At 38.7% G+C, this 15,461-nt stretch overlaps 1 protein-coding gene across 3 annotated transcripts; it reads left to right on the forward strand.

Annotated features, from left to right (window-relative positions):
• Positions 1–4,036: 4,036 nt before the first annotated feature.
• Positions 4,037–13,984, forward strand: LOC117984806 (acyl-CoA Delta-9 desaturase-like). Of its 3 annotated transcripts, none has more exons than XM_069500449.1 (5): positions 4,037–4,280; positions 6,578–6,816; positions 9,071–9,201; positions 10,763–10,968; positions 13,162–13,984. In XM_069500449.1, the coding sequence occupies exons 2-5, from the start codon at positions 6,600–6,602 to the stop codon at positions 13,673–13,675; spliced, it is 1,068 nt and encodes a 355-aa protein (XP_069356550.1). In that variant the 5' UTR covers positions 4,037–4,280; positions 6,578–6,599; the 3' UTR covers positions 13,676–13,984. The 3 variants fall into 3 exon arrangements, with proteins under 3 accessions (XP_069356550.1, XP_069356551.1, XP_069356552.1); XM_069500450.1 differs by lacking the exon at positions 4,037–4,280 and adding an exon at positions 5,262–5,319; XM_069500451.1 differs by lacking the exon at positions 4,037–4,280 and adding an exon at positions 5,350–5,480.
• Positions 13,985–15,461: the final 1,477 nt, after the last annotated feature.

Genomic DNA, 15,461 nt, shown 5'->3' on the forward strand with positions numbered 1-15,461 from the left:
TCGGGGGCTGTCTTTTTTGTTAGTGCTGCTTCCTTTGCTAACTGATCTGTTCTTTCGTTGCCCTCTACCCCGACGTGAGCCCTTATCCAGAATAGTCTAATAATTTTTTGTTCGTCTTTCAATTTTTTCAAATTTTGCCTAATTTTGAACGCCAATGGATGATAAGATTTTAAATTTTGTATAGTTTCTAAAGATGATTTTGAGTCACTATACCTAAATGTTTATCTGCTTGTCTTTGCATTTGATAGCAACATCGGTGGCTCGGTACAGCGCATACATTTCGGCCTGGTATACTGAGCAGTACGATTCCAAGAGGAATTTCTTTTTACCAGTTTCTATACCATCTCTCCAGTACACCAGAGCTGCGCCGACCTTGCCGCCGATCTTGCTACCATCCGTGAATATTTGCAGCCCTTCCCGGTCGCTCTTCCCAACAGAGGGATCCGTTATGTCCTCTAGTTTAGCGTAGTTAATGCCTATCTCTTGCGCAGGGTGGAGATCATCCAAGAAACACTTCTTTGTTTCTACCAATCTGTCTCCTAATACATCTTGTTGTTTACCTCTCTTAGCTCTATACAGTCTTGCTGCTTCTTGCACCCTTAGATCTAGAGGAAGTAGCCTGGCCAGGGCTAAAGCCGCGGGAAGTGACACTGTTCTATATGATTTAATAATTTTTTGAGCAAAACCTTTTTGCACGGCATTGAGGTGCTTCTGAATGGTCAGCTTCTGCGCGGCTGTAGCCCAGACACTTGCTGCATAGAGCACTATGGACTCTATTACCGAGACGTAGATCGTTCTGATGATCTCCGATCTCAGTCCCCAGTTTATTTTGGCTGATCTAGACAGAGGCTTGTAAATATTAAGCACTTTTGTGCAAATATATTTAACATGGCTGTTAAATGTCAACTTTCTGTCTATGATCAGCCCCAGAATTTTTATTTGTTCTTCCAGGCCAATCATTGCGCCCGCCATGTGTATGCGTGGGGTGTCATATCTTATTTTCTTAGTTATGACCATTGCGCTGGTTTTATGCGGTGCAAATTTTAACTTGTTTTGCACTCCCCACTCATACACATAGTCCAGGACCCGATCGGCCTGCTCTTCTATTTTTGGGACTGAGTGTCCGGAGAACACCAGAACGACATCGTCGGCGAACGCCTGGCAATATACGCCTCTCTCTGTGATTCCGTTGATCAAAGGATCCAGGAGTGCATTCCAGAAAGTGGGCCCCCTTATGGACCCTTGCACACACCCTTTTGTTGTTTCTGTAGTGCACTCCTGGTCAGCGTATCGCACGCTCACCCTCCTGCCTTGAAAATAACTAGTGACAAGTTTTCGTATGTTATGTGGGCAGCCTTGCTCCGCGAGCCGACATTTGATGGCGGGTCACCATGCGCTGTCGAAGGCTCCCTCTATGTCCAACGAGACAACAACATTGATCAATTTATTTACCAAATTTTCACGAATGTGCTGCACGAGGTCATAGAGGGAGTCCTCTGTGCTGCGCTGAGGTGTAAAGCCGTACTGCCTGGGGTTCGCTTTCGGTAACAAGTGCCATCGGATTCTCCGTACCATCATCTTCTCCAAAATCTTGCCAAATATGGATAGTAGCCCTATCGGTCGATACGACTTGACATGGTTGTAATCGGATTTTCCCGGTTTCCGTAGGACCACTATGACGGCTAGCTTCCAAGATGATGGAAAGTGATATAATTCGAGGCACTTGTTCAGTATCGCGAGGAACACCTCCGTGTTGGACGGTATGGCTTCAGCGCAGATGTCAGCAGTGAACCCGTCAGGCCCGGGGGCTTTCTTGGGATTGAAGGTTTTCGTTACGTATACGAGTTCCTCTCTCGTGAACGGTGGATCCTGTATATCGTCTTGCAGCAATTTATCCGAATTTTTTGATTTATTTCTTGTTTCCAAATGTTCTATACTATCTTCTGTTTCTAAGTCTTGTGGGAAAAATGTTGCTGCTAGTAATTTTGCTGAATTTTCTGGACTTAGAACAGAACAGAGTCAGATAAGGGTTAATTATGTCTTGTTGTAGTCATTTCTGTAAAATACGGTCGATTTCGATTTTTCACCGTGTTGAAAAAAAAGCTCTAAATGGGAACAGAGAAATTTTATAGAAGGACATGAGTCCCATCATTTCCATTAGTTATTTTATAAGTGAATGGGAATAGGGAGACTGATTTGAGAAAAACGTGCAGTCTCAATATTAGTTATTACCATTGCAATCAGTTGCAATGAGCAATGGGAATAGTGAGGAATACAGAGCACGGGTCTCCCTCAGTATAAGGGTTTGGCCATAGCCCATCACGCTGGCCAAGTGCGGACTTCATACGCCTTTGAGAACATTATGAAGAACTCAGGCATGCAGGTTACCTCACGATGTTTCGTTAGTAAATAAAGAAGCAGTATTTAGATTCTAGGAGTCACGTTCGTTGAAAACGTTTTCGTCGCGCGTTGCGTCTGTTTAAGCCATAATACGTCTGCCAGAATAACTGAATCACTACAGTAGGTAGTTAAATTGAAACACGTGGTGATCACCGACCGGCTTGCACTCGATCGGGTGATACTACGGTTATGTCATTAACTACTTACTTATAGGGCTTTCAACTTGGAAGGAATAATTCCGTGCAAACATGGTATGGTATTGATAAGTATTAACAATTTATGTTTATCGTGCAAACTCATTTGGAAACTTCTCTTATTATGATTCCTATCTTCAGGTGACTAGCTTCTATACCAACATAGATAATTATTTGTCTTATAAAATTAACTGCAAAATCATTAACTAAGTACTTAGGTACTGTACTCATTTTATAAATACGAAATTATCTTTGTTTGTTGGTTTATTCTTTAATCACGTCGCAACGGATCGACGTGATTTTTTGCATGGATGAGTATTGAGTATAGGTAATTAAAGTCCTGGAGAGTGACATAACTAAATTACTTACTTAATTTTTATCCCGGAAAATCAAGGAGTTCCCACGGAATTTTTGTTGGCATCAGTTAGTAAGTGAGTATAATGATATGCTGCTACGAAATTACGGTCAACCCTATAAATTATAGCTCCTTGACCTCTAGTACACCTATCGGCAGCCCTACTTACACATTAAACAGCAGGCAATCACGTTTTTCTCACGCAACGTCTTATAAAATTATGTTAAGTAGGTACAAATCACGGTACAAATACTTAGTTAATCTTGGTAGGTATCTGTGTCATTGAAATCTAAAATGTGTCTACTACCTATCCTGTAGTTATTGGGAAAACTTACGAATTGGGTAGGTAATAAAGTTTTGTATGCAACTGACCAAACTGTGAGTGGAAGAATTGTAGGTATAAATTGCAGTAAAGTAGATAATTTAAAATATTATTTTTCTTTTAAAATATTCTCACCCGGCACTATTTATTATAATTAGATAAACACAGGTGCCCTGATGACCTTCCTGACGCAGTGGTGAGCGCGTGGTTCTATAAGTGTGAGCACCCGGGTTCGATTCCCAGCAGGAGCAATTTGGCCACTTTTTAACCGACTTCAAAAAAAGGAGGAGGTTCTCAATTCGTCGGAATCTTTTTTTTTAATTTCTTAATTGTCCCTAGTCTGGTTTGGTGGGATGTTTCAGCCATGGCGATCCCACCCTACCGGCAAAGCCGCACGCCAATCGACGTAGCATTCCAGTATGATGCCGTGTGGAAACCGATCAGGCTTTAATGAAACTGCCATACCCCTTCCAAGTTAGCCCGCTTCCATCTTTAGACTGCATGATGCAGTCTTAAGCGTATTAAGTGTAAAGAATGTAATATTGAACATATAATGCTATCTATCTATTAGGTCACTTTTCAGTTGCGACTCACGTACCAAATCTGACGAAATCCCATCGAGTTGTGATGGTAGTCGATAGCGTGACGTCAGACGTGATCATGACGTGGTACTAGTATCGCGCCACCTTGCTATCCAATGGACGGACGGGGCATTTGTCGCTTGCCTCCGCTGCCGCTCTATAGTTATGTTCAATTCTAGATTCTGACTCAGTAGCCCGAGTCGCGAGACGCTACACGCGACGGACGCATCAGTTCAATGTCAAAGTACAAACAGTAAACGTGAACGCGAGACATCATTCTTTTTGAAGTTCGAAGTTTATCTAACTTACTTATCTCTATCGAACTATTTTGTATATATTTTGTTTTGTTGTGAATAAATGATCATTGCTAACGTGAGACTAATACGTGCAAGTGTTAACGTGATTTTATTTTAATAGTTACTTAATTTGTGAGTATTCACTTTTTATTAATATTTTTTTAAACGCTAACTGCAGACTAGTAAGAAAGCATAAAAATATAGCAACGACCGGGCCCACCAGGCCACCACCCTTGGATGATGTTCCGTAGGCAGTGTCTCTATGGGCCCACCTAATCTTCTATCTATACCTATATAAAAATGAATCGCAAAATGTGTTGCTGATCGCAAATCTCGAGAACAGCTGAACCCATCTCGCTAATTCTTTTTTCATAATATTCCTTGAAGTACCTACGGGGATAGTTCTTACGAAGAAAAAATTTTTAAAAATCTGTTAGGCGGTACGAAGTTCGCCGGAGAGAGCGAATAAAAAATAAACTGAGAGCTGCTGATAGCACTTTTATTCACAGATCACACCTAATAAGTAATATAGCACCTAATAGGTTTTATTAATTATCGGTGTAGTTTTTATGGTCCAGGTCCATTGTCAGTCAGTCGTCAGTTTCCGTGTTAGTTGTCACCACCAGTGTTTCCACTATTAAAGATTTAGCCCTATTTTAAGGCTTATATTGGGTACAGCTTAGGGTGTTTTTATGTTGACAGGAATTTGGGGTAAAATCGAACTTTAGGTTTCCCCCTGCGAATCAATAGTTCAGGTTCAGAACTGTTCGTTTCATAGGAACCTTATTTTTATCTACCCAATGTAAATTTTATATTTCATTTAGATTTATCAAAGGAGATAACTTAGGCTCATTCTTGAAAAGGGGAGAATGAAAAAAATCACTCTGCATAGTAAAGTAACTATTAGCGTAAAATGGGTTCCTACCTAACCTATAATATCTGAATAGCTGGGTAATGAAACGAAAAACGTGAAATGATGTTGTTAGAATATCATATAAATATTAGGGCGAGTTCCTATAGAAACTAGGGTTATCTAAAATAGTAAGTAGAAACTGGAAACACTGGTTGTGTTGTCAAAGGGTTGTCACGTGACACGTCATCGGTCATGTCATTGTTGTCATTTGTCAATTTTGATTTTTTGCTCGCAAAGCTCTCACATTTCTCCATTTAGGTAGGCCTGTAAATTAATAAAAAAAAAATTAAAGGATTAACTAGTGTTTCACTAAGGATAGTGGCTGCCTTTAACCTTGCATTGCTATTTACACTGCAGAGTTCAGCCGGCCGGCTTTACATTCACAGCTTCAAAGACCAAAGCAGCTGCAGCGGACCAAAGTGATTTGTTAATTTTGCGACTCTAGTGAGAATTTTCCAGTTTCCTCGCGAAAATTAGAATAGCAGTGGTGTTTCGTGTTTTATTACTTTTTCGATTTGGTTTAAATTGGGTCAAATACATTAGATTTTACATTACGTAGTTGAATAGAGAAATACGTGCTTACGTGAAAACTGATTATTTTGTAAAAATTAACAACAACATTAATTTTTTATTATTACAGATTATTTTAAACATAGGTTGATAAAAATAAAATCTTAATCATAAAATAACAACTTAATGCATCAGATTATGACTAAGTTAGCTTATGCTCGCGACTTCGTCCGCGTGGACTTGAATTTGGTTGAATTTTTAAAAATCCTTTATTTGCGGATGTCTATGTCATAGCCATCTGTATGCCAAACAGCCCGATTCGGCCAGTAGTTTGAGCTGTGTATTGATAGATCTGTCAGTCAGCTTTAACTTTTATATATATAAGTATAGATGGAAGATATTTATGAGTATTTTTAATAGAAAGATCAAAAATCAATCTCTATATTACATACTATTTAGTTTTTTTCAATATTGTTTTTCAAATGGTCTATGTTATCAAAAGATTCTTAATATGATAACTTTCAAATATTATATTCTACTAGCTGATGCCTGCGACTTTGTACGTGTGGATCTAAGTGTTTAAAAATCCTGTGGGAACCATTTGATTTCCTGGGTTAAAAAGTAGCTTATGTCACTCTCCAGGTCTTTAAATATACCCATGCAAAAAATCACGTCGATCTGTTGTGACGTGTTTGAAGGACAGACCAACAAACAAGCACACTTTCGCATTTATAATATGAGCACTGATTGTCATCAGTACAGTAAATGTTTTGGTTTCAGTACAGGTATAGGATAGGTACCTAATGTGTAGGGAAACCTTTGGGATCATTTGAAATTCTACTTACCATACAAGTGAAGCCAAGTGCATAAGCTAGCTAGAATAACACTGCCTACATTAGCAGTATGGTTTCAATTATAAAGCCCCACTTTGATGTAAAGTTGTTAAAGTAGTCGGGCATTAAAGATTTATTGAAGTACATACTTAAATAAGTACACCTCTTTACAGATTAAAGAGCACCCAAAATAAAATGGCACCTAATACAGTAGATGCAAATGGTGTGTTATTTGAGACTGATGCAGCAACTCCTGACATGGCTCTTCCAATCACTCCAGTCCAGCAAGCGGACAACAGTCCAAGGAAATTAGTTTGGAGAAACATAATTGCATTTGCTTACTTACACATTGCAGCACTGTATGGAGGATACCTGTTCCTCTTTTCAGCAAAATGGCAAACTGATATATTTGGTAAGTACTGTTAAGTAGTAATAATATTCATATGATTATTATAAACTAGCTGAACTTTTTCCGTGTAGATTTAGATTTTTAAAAAACCTTTGGGAATTCTCTGATTTTCCCATATTTAGGCATGTACCAATTTTTTCTATTGGAATCAAACTTGGTACTAATTTAGGGATTAAATGAAAATGTATTGTATGCTGTGTATGTTACGTATTATGGTTAAGAGTCTACTTTTTACTAAGCTATTATACTGATCAGGATCAATTTGCTGTTACCTGTTGAGGAGTTCCCCCTCTATTTCCGACACTATTTATCAAATCTTTACCAAACTTACATGATACCAACCTGATATGAAAAACTTTATAAATAAAAAAGAATTGTAAAAATTGGTTCATTGGTTTACAGTTTTATTATAAGAATAGATGTTTGTGTGTACAGAGAGATACATCCTGAGGTACAAAGACTATATTATAGTCCTGGATAATCAAAGAGTTCCACGATATTCTTAAAAAATTTAAATCTACAAGGATGAAGTCACAGGCATCATACATTTAGTACAAAAATAGTTTGTATCTTGATGATGGATGGATACTTTTTATCATGTAAAATCAAAGAGTCCCCATTATGGGATTTTTAAATACCTAAATCTGTATGAACAAAGTTGAGGGCATCATCGAGTCGTTTTGCTCAATTCTGCTTGCCTCAGGTCAACTTCAGGTTTTACAGGGGATTGCATTACCTGTGATCGGCAGACTCACAATAGGCTGAAATGCACTGTTGCAGCAAAAATTCCATAATCCCATTGCAACCATTTTGTTTGAACAATTTGATAATTACAATTTCCATGCTAAGGGGGTAAAAGGTTATGGATTGCACCATTGTTATAATTCCCTACTCTTAGCACAAGTTTTATAATTAGTTGGAAGGGGAAAAAGTGTTCAAGAATATTTAAAAATCTCTAACATACACTCTTTATTAAAGAGCTAATTTTATGATATTTCACTATCAATTCTTTTATCGGTTAATGCAAAGCTTTTTTATCTAAAATGTATTTATGGTGCTTCTTATCAGAATGTAAACATGTTTTGCAATAGCCAAAAAAATTACACAAATAACCATCAGGTGTAAACAGGTAGTATTATGTATATGGCAAAGAGCCAATATAGGTACATAATATTTGTAAGCAGCTAGTTTTTTAAGAGCATAGTTTTATATGCAATAAAGCTTAAAAGCTGAACCAGGGAGATAAATATATCTACATGATAGTGAAAAAGTTTTTGTTTTTGATATTCTGGCTTTTAGGGTTCTGTAGTAAAATAAGTAACCCTTATAGTTCGAAATTTACACGGGAGCAATTCCACAAGGGGTATCTAGCTTACACTTATATTATTAGGAAAGACTGTTAATGTTGTAAGTTTCTTTGTATGTGGAGGATAATGTCTGGAACCACTGCACCTTTTTGAAAAATTCTTTCATCACATAAAGTCCATTATTCCAGATGGACATAGGCTACATACCTATCTATTATGTTGTTCAAGCCAGGCAATATATTTAATTGCCTGCAATATGTTTTTTACCATACTTCATAAACTTTTTGTAGCTGCAACCATTATTACAGTTTATATAGAGAAACAACGTGCATAGTAAATGGCAGGAAATATTGTACATCTAACTTTAGAAAGAGATAGCGGCTACGTAGAGCGTTGTCTCTGTCATTAAGACTGACAAAATGTCACACAGGTTTGAGTGACTGAAACAATGCTCTACGAAGCTGAAACGTCTTTCTAAAGGTCGATGTACAATTTTTCCTGTCGGCTACTGTAATTTCTGTCAAAACCTGTGATTTTTAGGGTTACGTAACTCAAAAGAAAAAACGGAACCCTTATAGCATCACTTTGTTGTCTGTCAAGAAACCTATAGGTAGGTATAGGTAGGTAGGTAGGTCAATGGACCTAGATTCTAGAATGATAAAATTTGGCACGTAGGTAGGTCTTATAGCACACGTAAGGAGAAAAATCCGAAACCCGAGAATTTATGGTTCAAAAAAATTTAAAATGTGTTCATGTGTACCAAGTGGGGTATCATATTATGAAAGGGCTTTACCTGTACATTCTAAAACAGATTTTTAAATATTTTTATGCATTACAGAGTTGATTTATCGTGCATATTGTCGAAAAATACGACTGCAGTACGGAACCCTCGGTGCGCGAGTCTGACTCGCACTTGGCTGGTTTTAAGTAAATTAATTATTCTCTTGCAGCCTATGTTTTGTATGTGATGTCGGGATTGGGAATAACGGCAGGAGCTCATCGGCTCTGGGCCCATAAGTCATATAAAGCGAAGTGGCCCCTACGCGTCATCCTTGTCTTCTTCAACACTTTGGCTTTCCAGGTATTTAGCATGTTATTAACCATTTTTTGCCTCTAACACGTTTAGTTAGCGTCCTCACAGACGTGCCCCAACCACGACTATACAGCGCACGGCAAGTGTCGCCGGGCATAATATTTTTTGGAAAATCCTATCGTGAAATACGAGGCTTGCAGCGCGATAAAACCGTAAATAGATCTATTGAACGGTTAACGAGCCCTTTTCGCGGGTAAATTTATTTTATTTTGTATCTTGTCTGTTTATGATGGGTTTACTTATTGCCTGAAATAAAAATTGTATGAAAACGCATAGTTCCATTCACACACGCTGTAGCATGTACCTATAGATGAATTTGCTGTCGCCTGTAGCAAATGAGTGATGCACCGTCAATACTGATGCTCTTACCACAAACGCACACTTGCGGCGCTCGCACGGTTCCGACGGCCACATCGTAACCACCTAGGCACCATGCCACAGTTCATGACAGGGGAACTTCTAACAAAATGTCTTGACTTCGACGTCACTGGCAGGCGTCAAATGTTAGTAGTTAGTACATTTGACGCAGGTAGCCCTAAAGCATCTTTCACGTCGTCGACGTCACTGGCCTAATATTTGAGATATCGTCGATTCAGGACCAAACCAAGAATTCTCTCACTCTGGTTCACTTTGATCATGCTAAGTAATTATTATTGATTGCGATATCCCAACGAGAGCGAGACCATTAACGAATTAGGTACAACTGGCGCCTATCGATATTTTTGTATAATATGTCATCCATCATCATGATCAGCCGTGATCATCATCATCGCCGCCGGCTCAATACAAAACACGGGTCTCCTCTCAGAGTGAGAAGGCCAGACTTCAAAAATCTACAAAGTGTAGATTGGCAGACTTCACACACCTTGAAGAACATTATGTAGAACTCTAGCATGCAGGTTTCCTTACGATGTATTCCATCACCGTTAAAGCAAGTTATATTTAAATAAAGTATATGTAGTCCGCCTGAATAGACACTTAGGTTTATTGACTGACTAATTCATAAAAGTAAAGATTACATTATCAATATTTGCTGTTATGCTATACCAGAACCAAGGCTGAAGGATGTTTGGTCAACTAACAAAGGATGCTCTAAATGTTTATTTCGGTATTTTCCTATATATGTATATATTTTTTTCATGTTTCAAAATTTTTTTCTTTAGAGGGTTCGAGGATAGTCTGGTAGCGTTAGGGATGGTACAACGAGCGTGTCATTTTGTGAAGATGTGAGTCGCGTAATAAAAATAACGCAGCATGTGGTTTCATATTATAGTTCGGTTGGTGCCACAATACACGATGACGCAAAAAATTAGTTTATGATATCAATGTCTGTAAAAAATTGACAGAAAGTGGAGTATTGCAACAGAAGTGAAATAACAATGGTTTTTTTTTTGGATTTTCTACTAAATAAAATCATCCAACACAGTGTTTCCAGCAAAATGTTGACAGCGACTCCACAACACATTGATGTTTATAAGCAAAAGTTTACCATGAATACGTGGCTTTATGGTCCCATATATTGCATATTATTTATTTTATTTGTACACAGGATTCAGCGATCGACTGGGCGCGCGACCACCGCATGCACCACAAGTACTCGGAGACGGACGCGGACCCGCACAACGCGACGCGCGGCTTCTTCTTCTCGCACATCGGCTGGCTGCTGGTACGCAAGCATCCCGAACTCAAGAGGAAGGGCAAAGGCCTGGACTTGAGCGACTTGTACGCTGACCCTATTCTACGCTTCCAGAAGAAGTAAGTTACATATACATACAGAGATTGTCATGTCGCCAGCCCATATTATGCAGGTCAGGTCATTCAATGTTCTCAGTTTACATTCAAGATCCTTGAATGTAGTATCGTTTTGTATTTTGTGTCTTTTTGTGTTTGTATTTAAATTTATCATTGATCTCTGGTTAGTGTAAGTCGCACTGCCATTCCAATTAGATGTATGAATAAACAATAATAATAGGCAAAGTTAATTCGTCAAGGTCTACACCTGTACATAATTGAAATTCTACGTACGGAGCGATTTGACTCCTTATTTCTAATTCGAACCGCTAGGATATGGAACACCCTTGCCGCATCAGTTTGCCCCCTCCACTTTTAATATATGTACCTACCTACTTTCAAAAAAATTTGGTGGTACAAAGAGAGGTGTGAGGCCCACAACGGGGATGTCTGTGCTGCCGCGCTATTAGTTAGTCAGTCTTTCGCTTTCCGCTCTGTACATCCACTGCATTGTAGGCCAGAGCTGTTTCTATACTATGACGTCAATTGTTATAATATGTTTTGCATAGATGAAATGATGTATTCATAGTCAAGATAGGGGCTTCTTTAGAGGACACTTCAGACGATATGTGCCATACACAACTTTAATGCATTGTATAAAGGTTAAATATGACATGTCATGTCGTTTGAATCGTCCTCTAAAGAAGCCCCTATCTTGGATTTTTGACTATAAATTCCAGTGTATATGAAATGTAAAAGAGGTACAACGCTCGACAAGGCTTCAAAAGCATGACCTTGAAACTCGTATTTTTTTGGTCTGATTAACGTTGCGTGACGGGCGCAGTGTCCATGATTGATTGGTTGTCATATCACGTCATACTCTGCCGCATTAGTTATAAGTCCCGCAAATTGCTAATGCGCGTGGCCGCCTTTTTAGTGACGTCAGCACTAGACTGAAGTTTCGAGCTGATGGTATATTTTTACTTAAATATACATCAAATAACGTCATTTCGATGTTAATGGGACATGGTTCCAGCGCAATAGCAATTTGCGGGACTTATACCGCGCGTCTTCGTAGTTACTCTGTGGCGCATACACAGTGGCGTGCACAGTGTTTGAAGCCAGGGTAAGCATTAGTCAGGTAGGCTATTTACTGGCAGGTCAAAATGAAAAATATGCATTGAGCTATTACAACTGGGGTAAGCAGTGCATTTATGCCTCTACGACCTGCACGCCACTGCGCACACACCGATCCTTTTTAGGGCGAGTGGGCGAATACTCATGCACAATGTATCCCGACTGTTTTCGCTTATGCCTCGAGTGCCGGTGCCTGAAATATAAAAATAGAGGCACTTTTTAATACGGCCTAGTTGAGTGACTTAATAATTGAATGAGTTAATAAAAGTTAATTTAAAACAGCTAAAATTTCGTGCAGGACTTGTTTTCTTTAATAATTCTTATTCTTATTTTCTTCTTATACTAAACCTATCTAGTTGTTACAATCAGTAAATAATCGCGTGCAGACACACATATACAATCTGCCACTTGACCACAATCCACATAGTATACAGTATACTTATACTCATAGATACTATGCTATGCATGACTGTGTTGTCATTTGTTATTCGCCACACTATGTGATGTGATACAATTACATAAGTAAAAATAACACAAATACATGTATCCGATACGTAGTTCTATTTGTAGCGGATTGCAAAAAGTTAACGACGTGACCTCCCTGGCGCAGTAGTGAATTCTGTGGTCTTATAAGTGGGAGGGGTCCCGAGTTCAGTTCGCGGCAGAGGCAATTTTGAAATTAATTATCTCTGCTCTGAAGACTGGCTGTGGCGAATTAGTTTTCCTGTAGTGTTCGCGTGGATTTAGACCACGATAAGTTTATTTCAAGCAACACTCACATAGATCTAGGATTTTGCTGTGTGTGCGTGCGTTTGCTAAACTGTGAACGACAACTGCAGAAGCAGTTCACATAACACTAACAGCGATCGAGCCAATTTATTTCGATAATTGTCAATTAGTTGCCTTTTAACAGCCCATGCGCTTAGCCGATTTTCAGGTTTGGTACCTCTCAGCTTGCATCCCAAAGATGGACAGACATGTATCCCGGAAAATCAAAGAGTACCTGCGCACAGAATTTAAAAAAAAATTAACCTACGAGAATGAATTCGTGGGCATCATCTAGTAATATAATATTTTCAGGTACTACCTGCTCCTCATGCCGATCGCCTGCTTCGTTCTGCCAACGATCATACCCGTGTACTGGTGGGGCGAGAGCTGGGTCAACGCCTACTTCGTAGCGGCCATGTTCCGCTACGCCTTCATCCTCAACGTCACCTGGCTGGTAAACTCCGCGGCGCACAAGTGGGGCGCCAAGCCCTACGACAAACAAATCCAGCCCGCCGAGAACATCTCCGTGGCACTGTTCGCTCTCGGGGAAGGCTTCCACAACTACCACCACACATTCCCCTGGGACTACAAAACCGCCGAGTTGGGCAACAACAGCCTCAACTTCACCACTACCTTTATCAACTTCTTCGCTAAGATCGGCTGGGCTTACGACCTTAAGACGGTATCTGATGAAATAATTCATAACAGAGTTAAGCGTACCGGGGACGGCACTCACCATCTCTGGGGCTGGGGCGATAAGGACCACTCCGCTGACGAGATCAAAGCTGCTATTAGAATCAATCCCAAGGATGAGAAGGATGATTAAATGTTGAAACGTAACACAAATAACTCAACACGTACAATACGCGTAGTGTAGTTATAAAGGCCCATGCGTTTATTACGTCACGTTTATTATTTATTGGGTGAAGAGGTCATTATTATGTGACTGTAGATTAGTTTAACTATTGTAATGCCAAGATGAGTGTCGTCATCTTTTATCAATCCTATTTGTGAATTTTCCATTCTACGTCATGCTCGCGTATCTGAGAATCGATTGAAAGTCATCGAACAAAAAATAGAGCGTAGGAACGATAGGGATGTCGACTTAATAAATCTAGAATCAAATACCTAAATATTTTTAGTTTTTTTTAAATTCATATCAAACAATCCAATTAGACGTAAAATGTAAATAAGAAAAACATTAGGTAATAATTTAAGTAAATATTTCATTTAATAAAAAATTCTGTGATTCACAAAATAATGAAAATGGGTGGAGTAAATTGAAGGTGACAGAAGGTCAAAAACTTCGAAATTTGCGAGACGTAATTAATGAATGGCCCCTATAATAACATTATTGTGATGAAGAGAACACTTTTATGATATCTTAGATATCATTTTATCCACATCCTTTTTTATATCTCGTCAGAAAAACTTTTAGATCGAATATAATGTGAACGAATATGCGAGGCTATCGAGAAAACCTAGTTATTTTTGATTTGAACAGTTTAATTGACTGTATTATTTAATTTTCCTCATCGAAATGAGGAAATGTGTAATATAATTGAATCGAATGCTAACGATAATGGCATGGGCATAGAATTATAATGAAATACTTATCCATTACAAATTATTTACTTCGCGATTAGATTGGATGACAAGGTTTCTGCATAGCCTTGCAAGTAAGCTTCGAATAAAAATATGAGATATTTTGAAAAAGTTATCGTTTAAAATATTTTAGACTTCCTAGAAACATTCTACAGAATTATCCTAGAAATATTCTACAGAATTAGAACTTAGGTTTGCTATTAAACCAGAGATAAATGTAAATTTACATATCTTTAGCGTGCACTGTTTACTTATTGACCTTTATGACATTTACCTACGTGAGTTTAATTTTTCGTGTGACTAAGGCACTCAACACAGACAGCGTTTCAACATTAGAATACATCAAATACATACATAATATCATCATCATCAACAACCGATAGACGTCCACTGCTGGACATAGGTCTCTTGTAGGGTCTTCCACACGCTACGGTCTTGCGCCGCCTGAAACCAGCGGCTCCCTGCGACTCGTCTTATGTCGTCCGTTGTCGTTTAATTATGTAATTATAGCAAATTATGCTGCCAAAATTAGCTATGCGTAATGGTGATTTTTTATTTGCTCGGTTATAGTTTGCACAATATTACATCAGCCGGTTTTTAAGTCGCTGAAAATGTGGCACTCGCCTTTTCTACCATCGTGCATCGTCGCAACAATATCTTCTTTCTGTAACCGCATTTGATGAAGAACCTTTATGTCTGGTGCTTTTCTTCCATATCTCGTTCGACCAGATCAGACCAGACAAATTCAAAAGGTCTCACTACGCAACAGCGATTCCTCTAGATGGGCGGTGGTAAACACGTAACATCTGGTCAACAAATGATATTATTTCAAACTAGCTGCTGCCCGCGACTTCGTCCGCATCCTGGAGGAACTATTTTTTCCCGTGAATTTTCCAAAGATTTTCTTTCATGCATTTCATTCATTCATGAAGTTATGCGCGTACATACATTTCGGCGATTCATTTTTATTCATATAGATACCTATTCTATTCCGTTCGCAGTATAGG

This window comes from Maniola hyperantus, chromosome 8 (assembly GCF_902806685.2).
Source record: "Maniola hyperantus chromosome 8, iAphHyp1.2, whole genome shotgun sequence".
Lineage (NCBI taxonomy): Eukaryota > Metazoa > Arthropoda > Insecta > Lepidoptera > Nymphalidae > Maniola > Maniola hyperantus.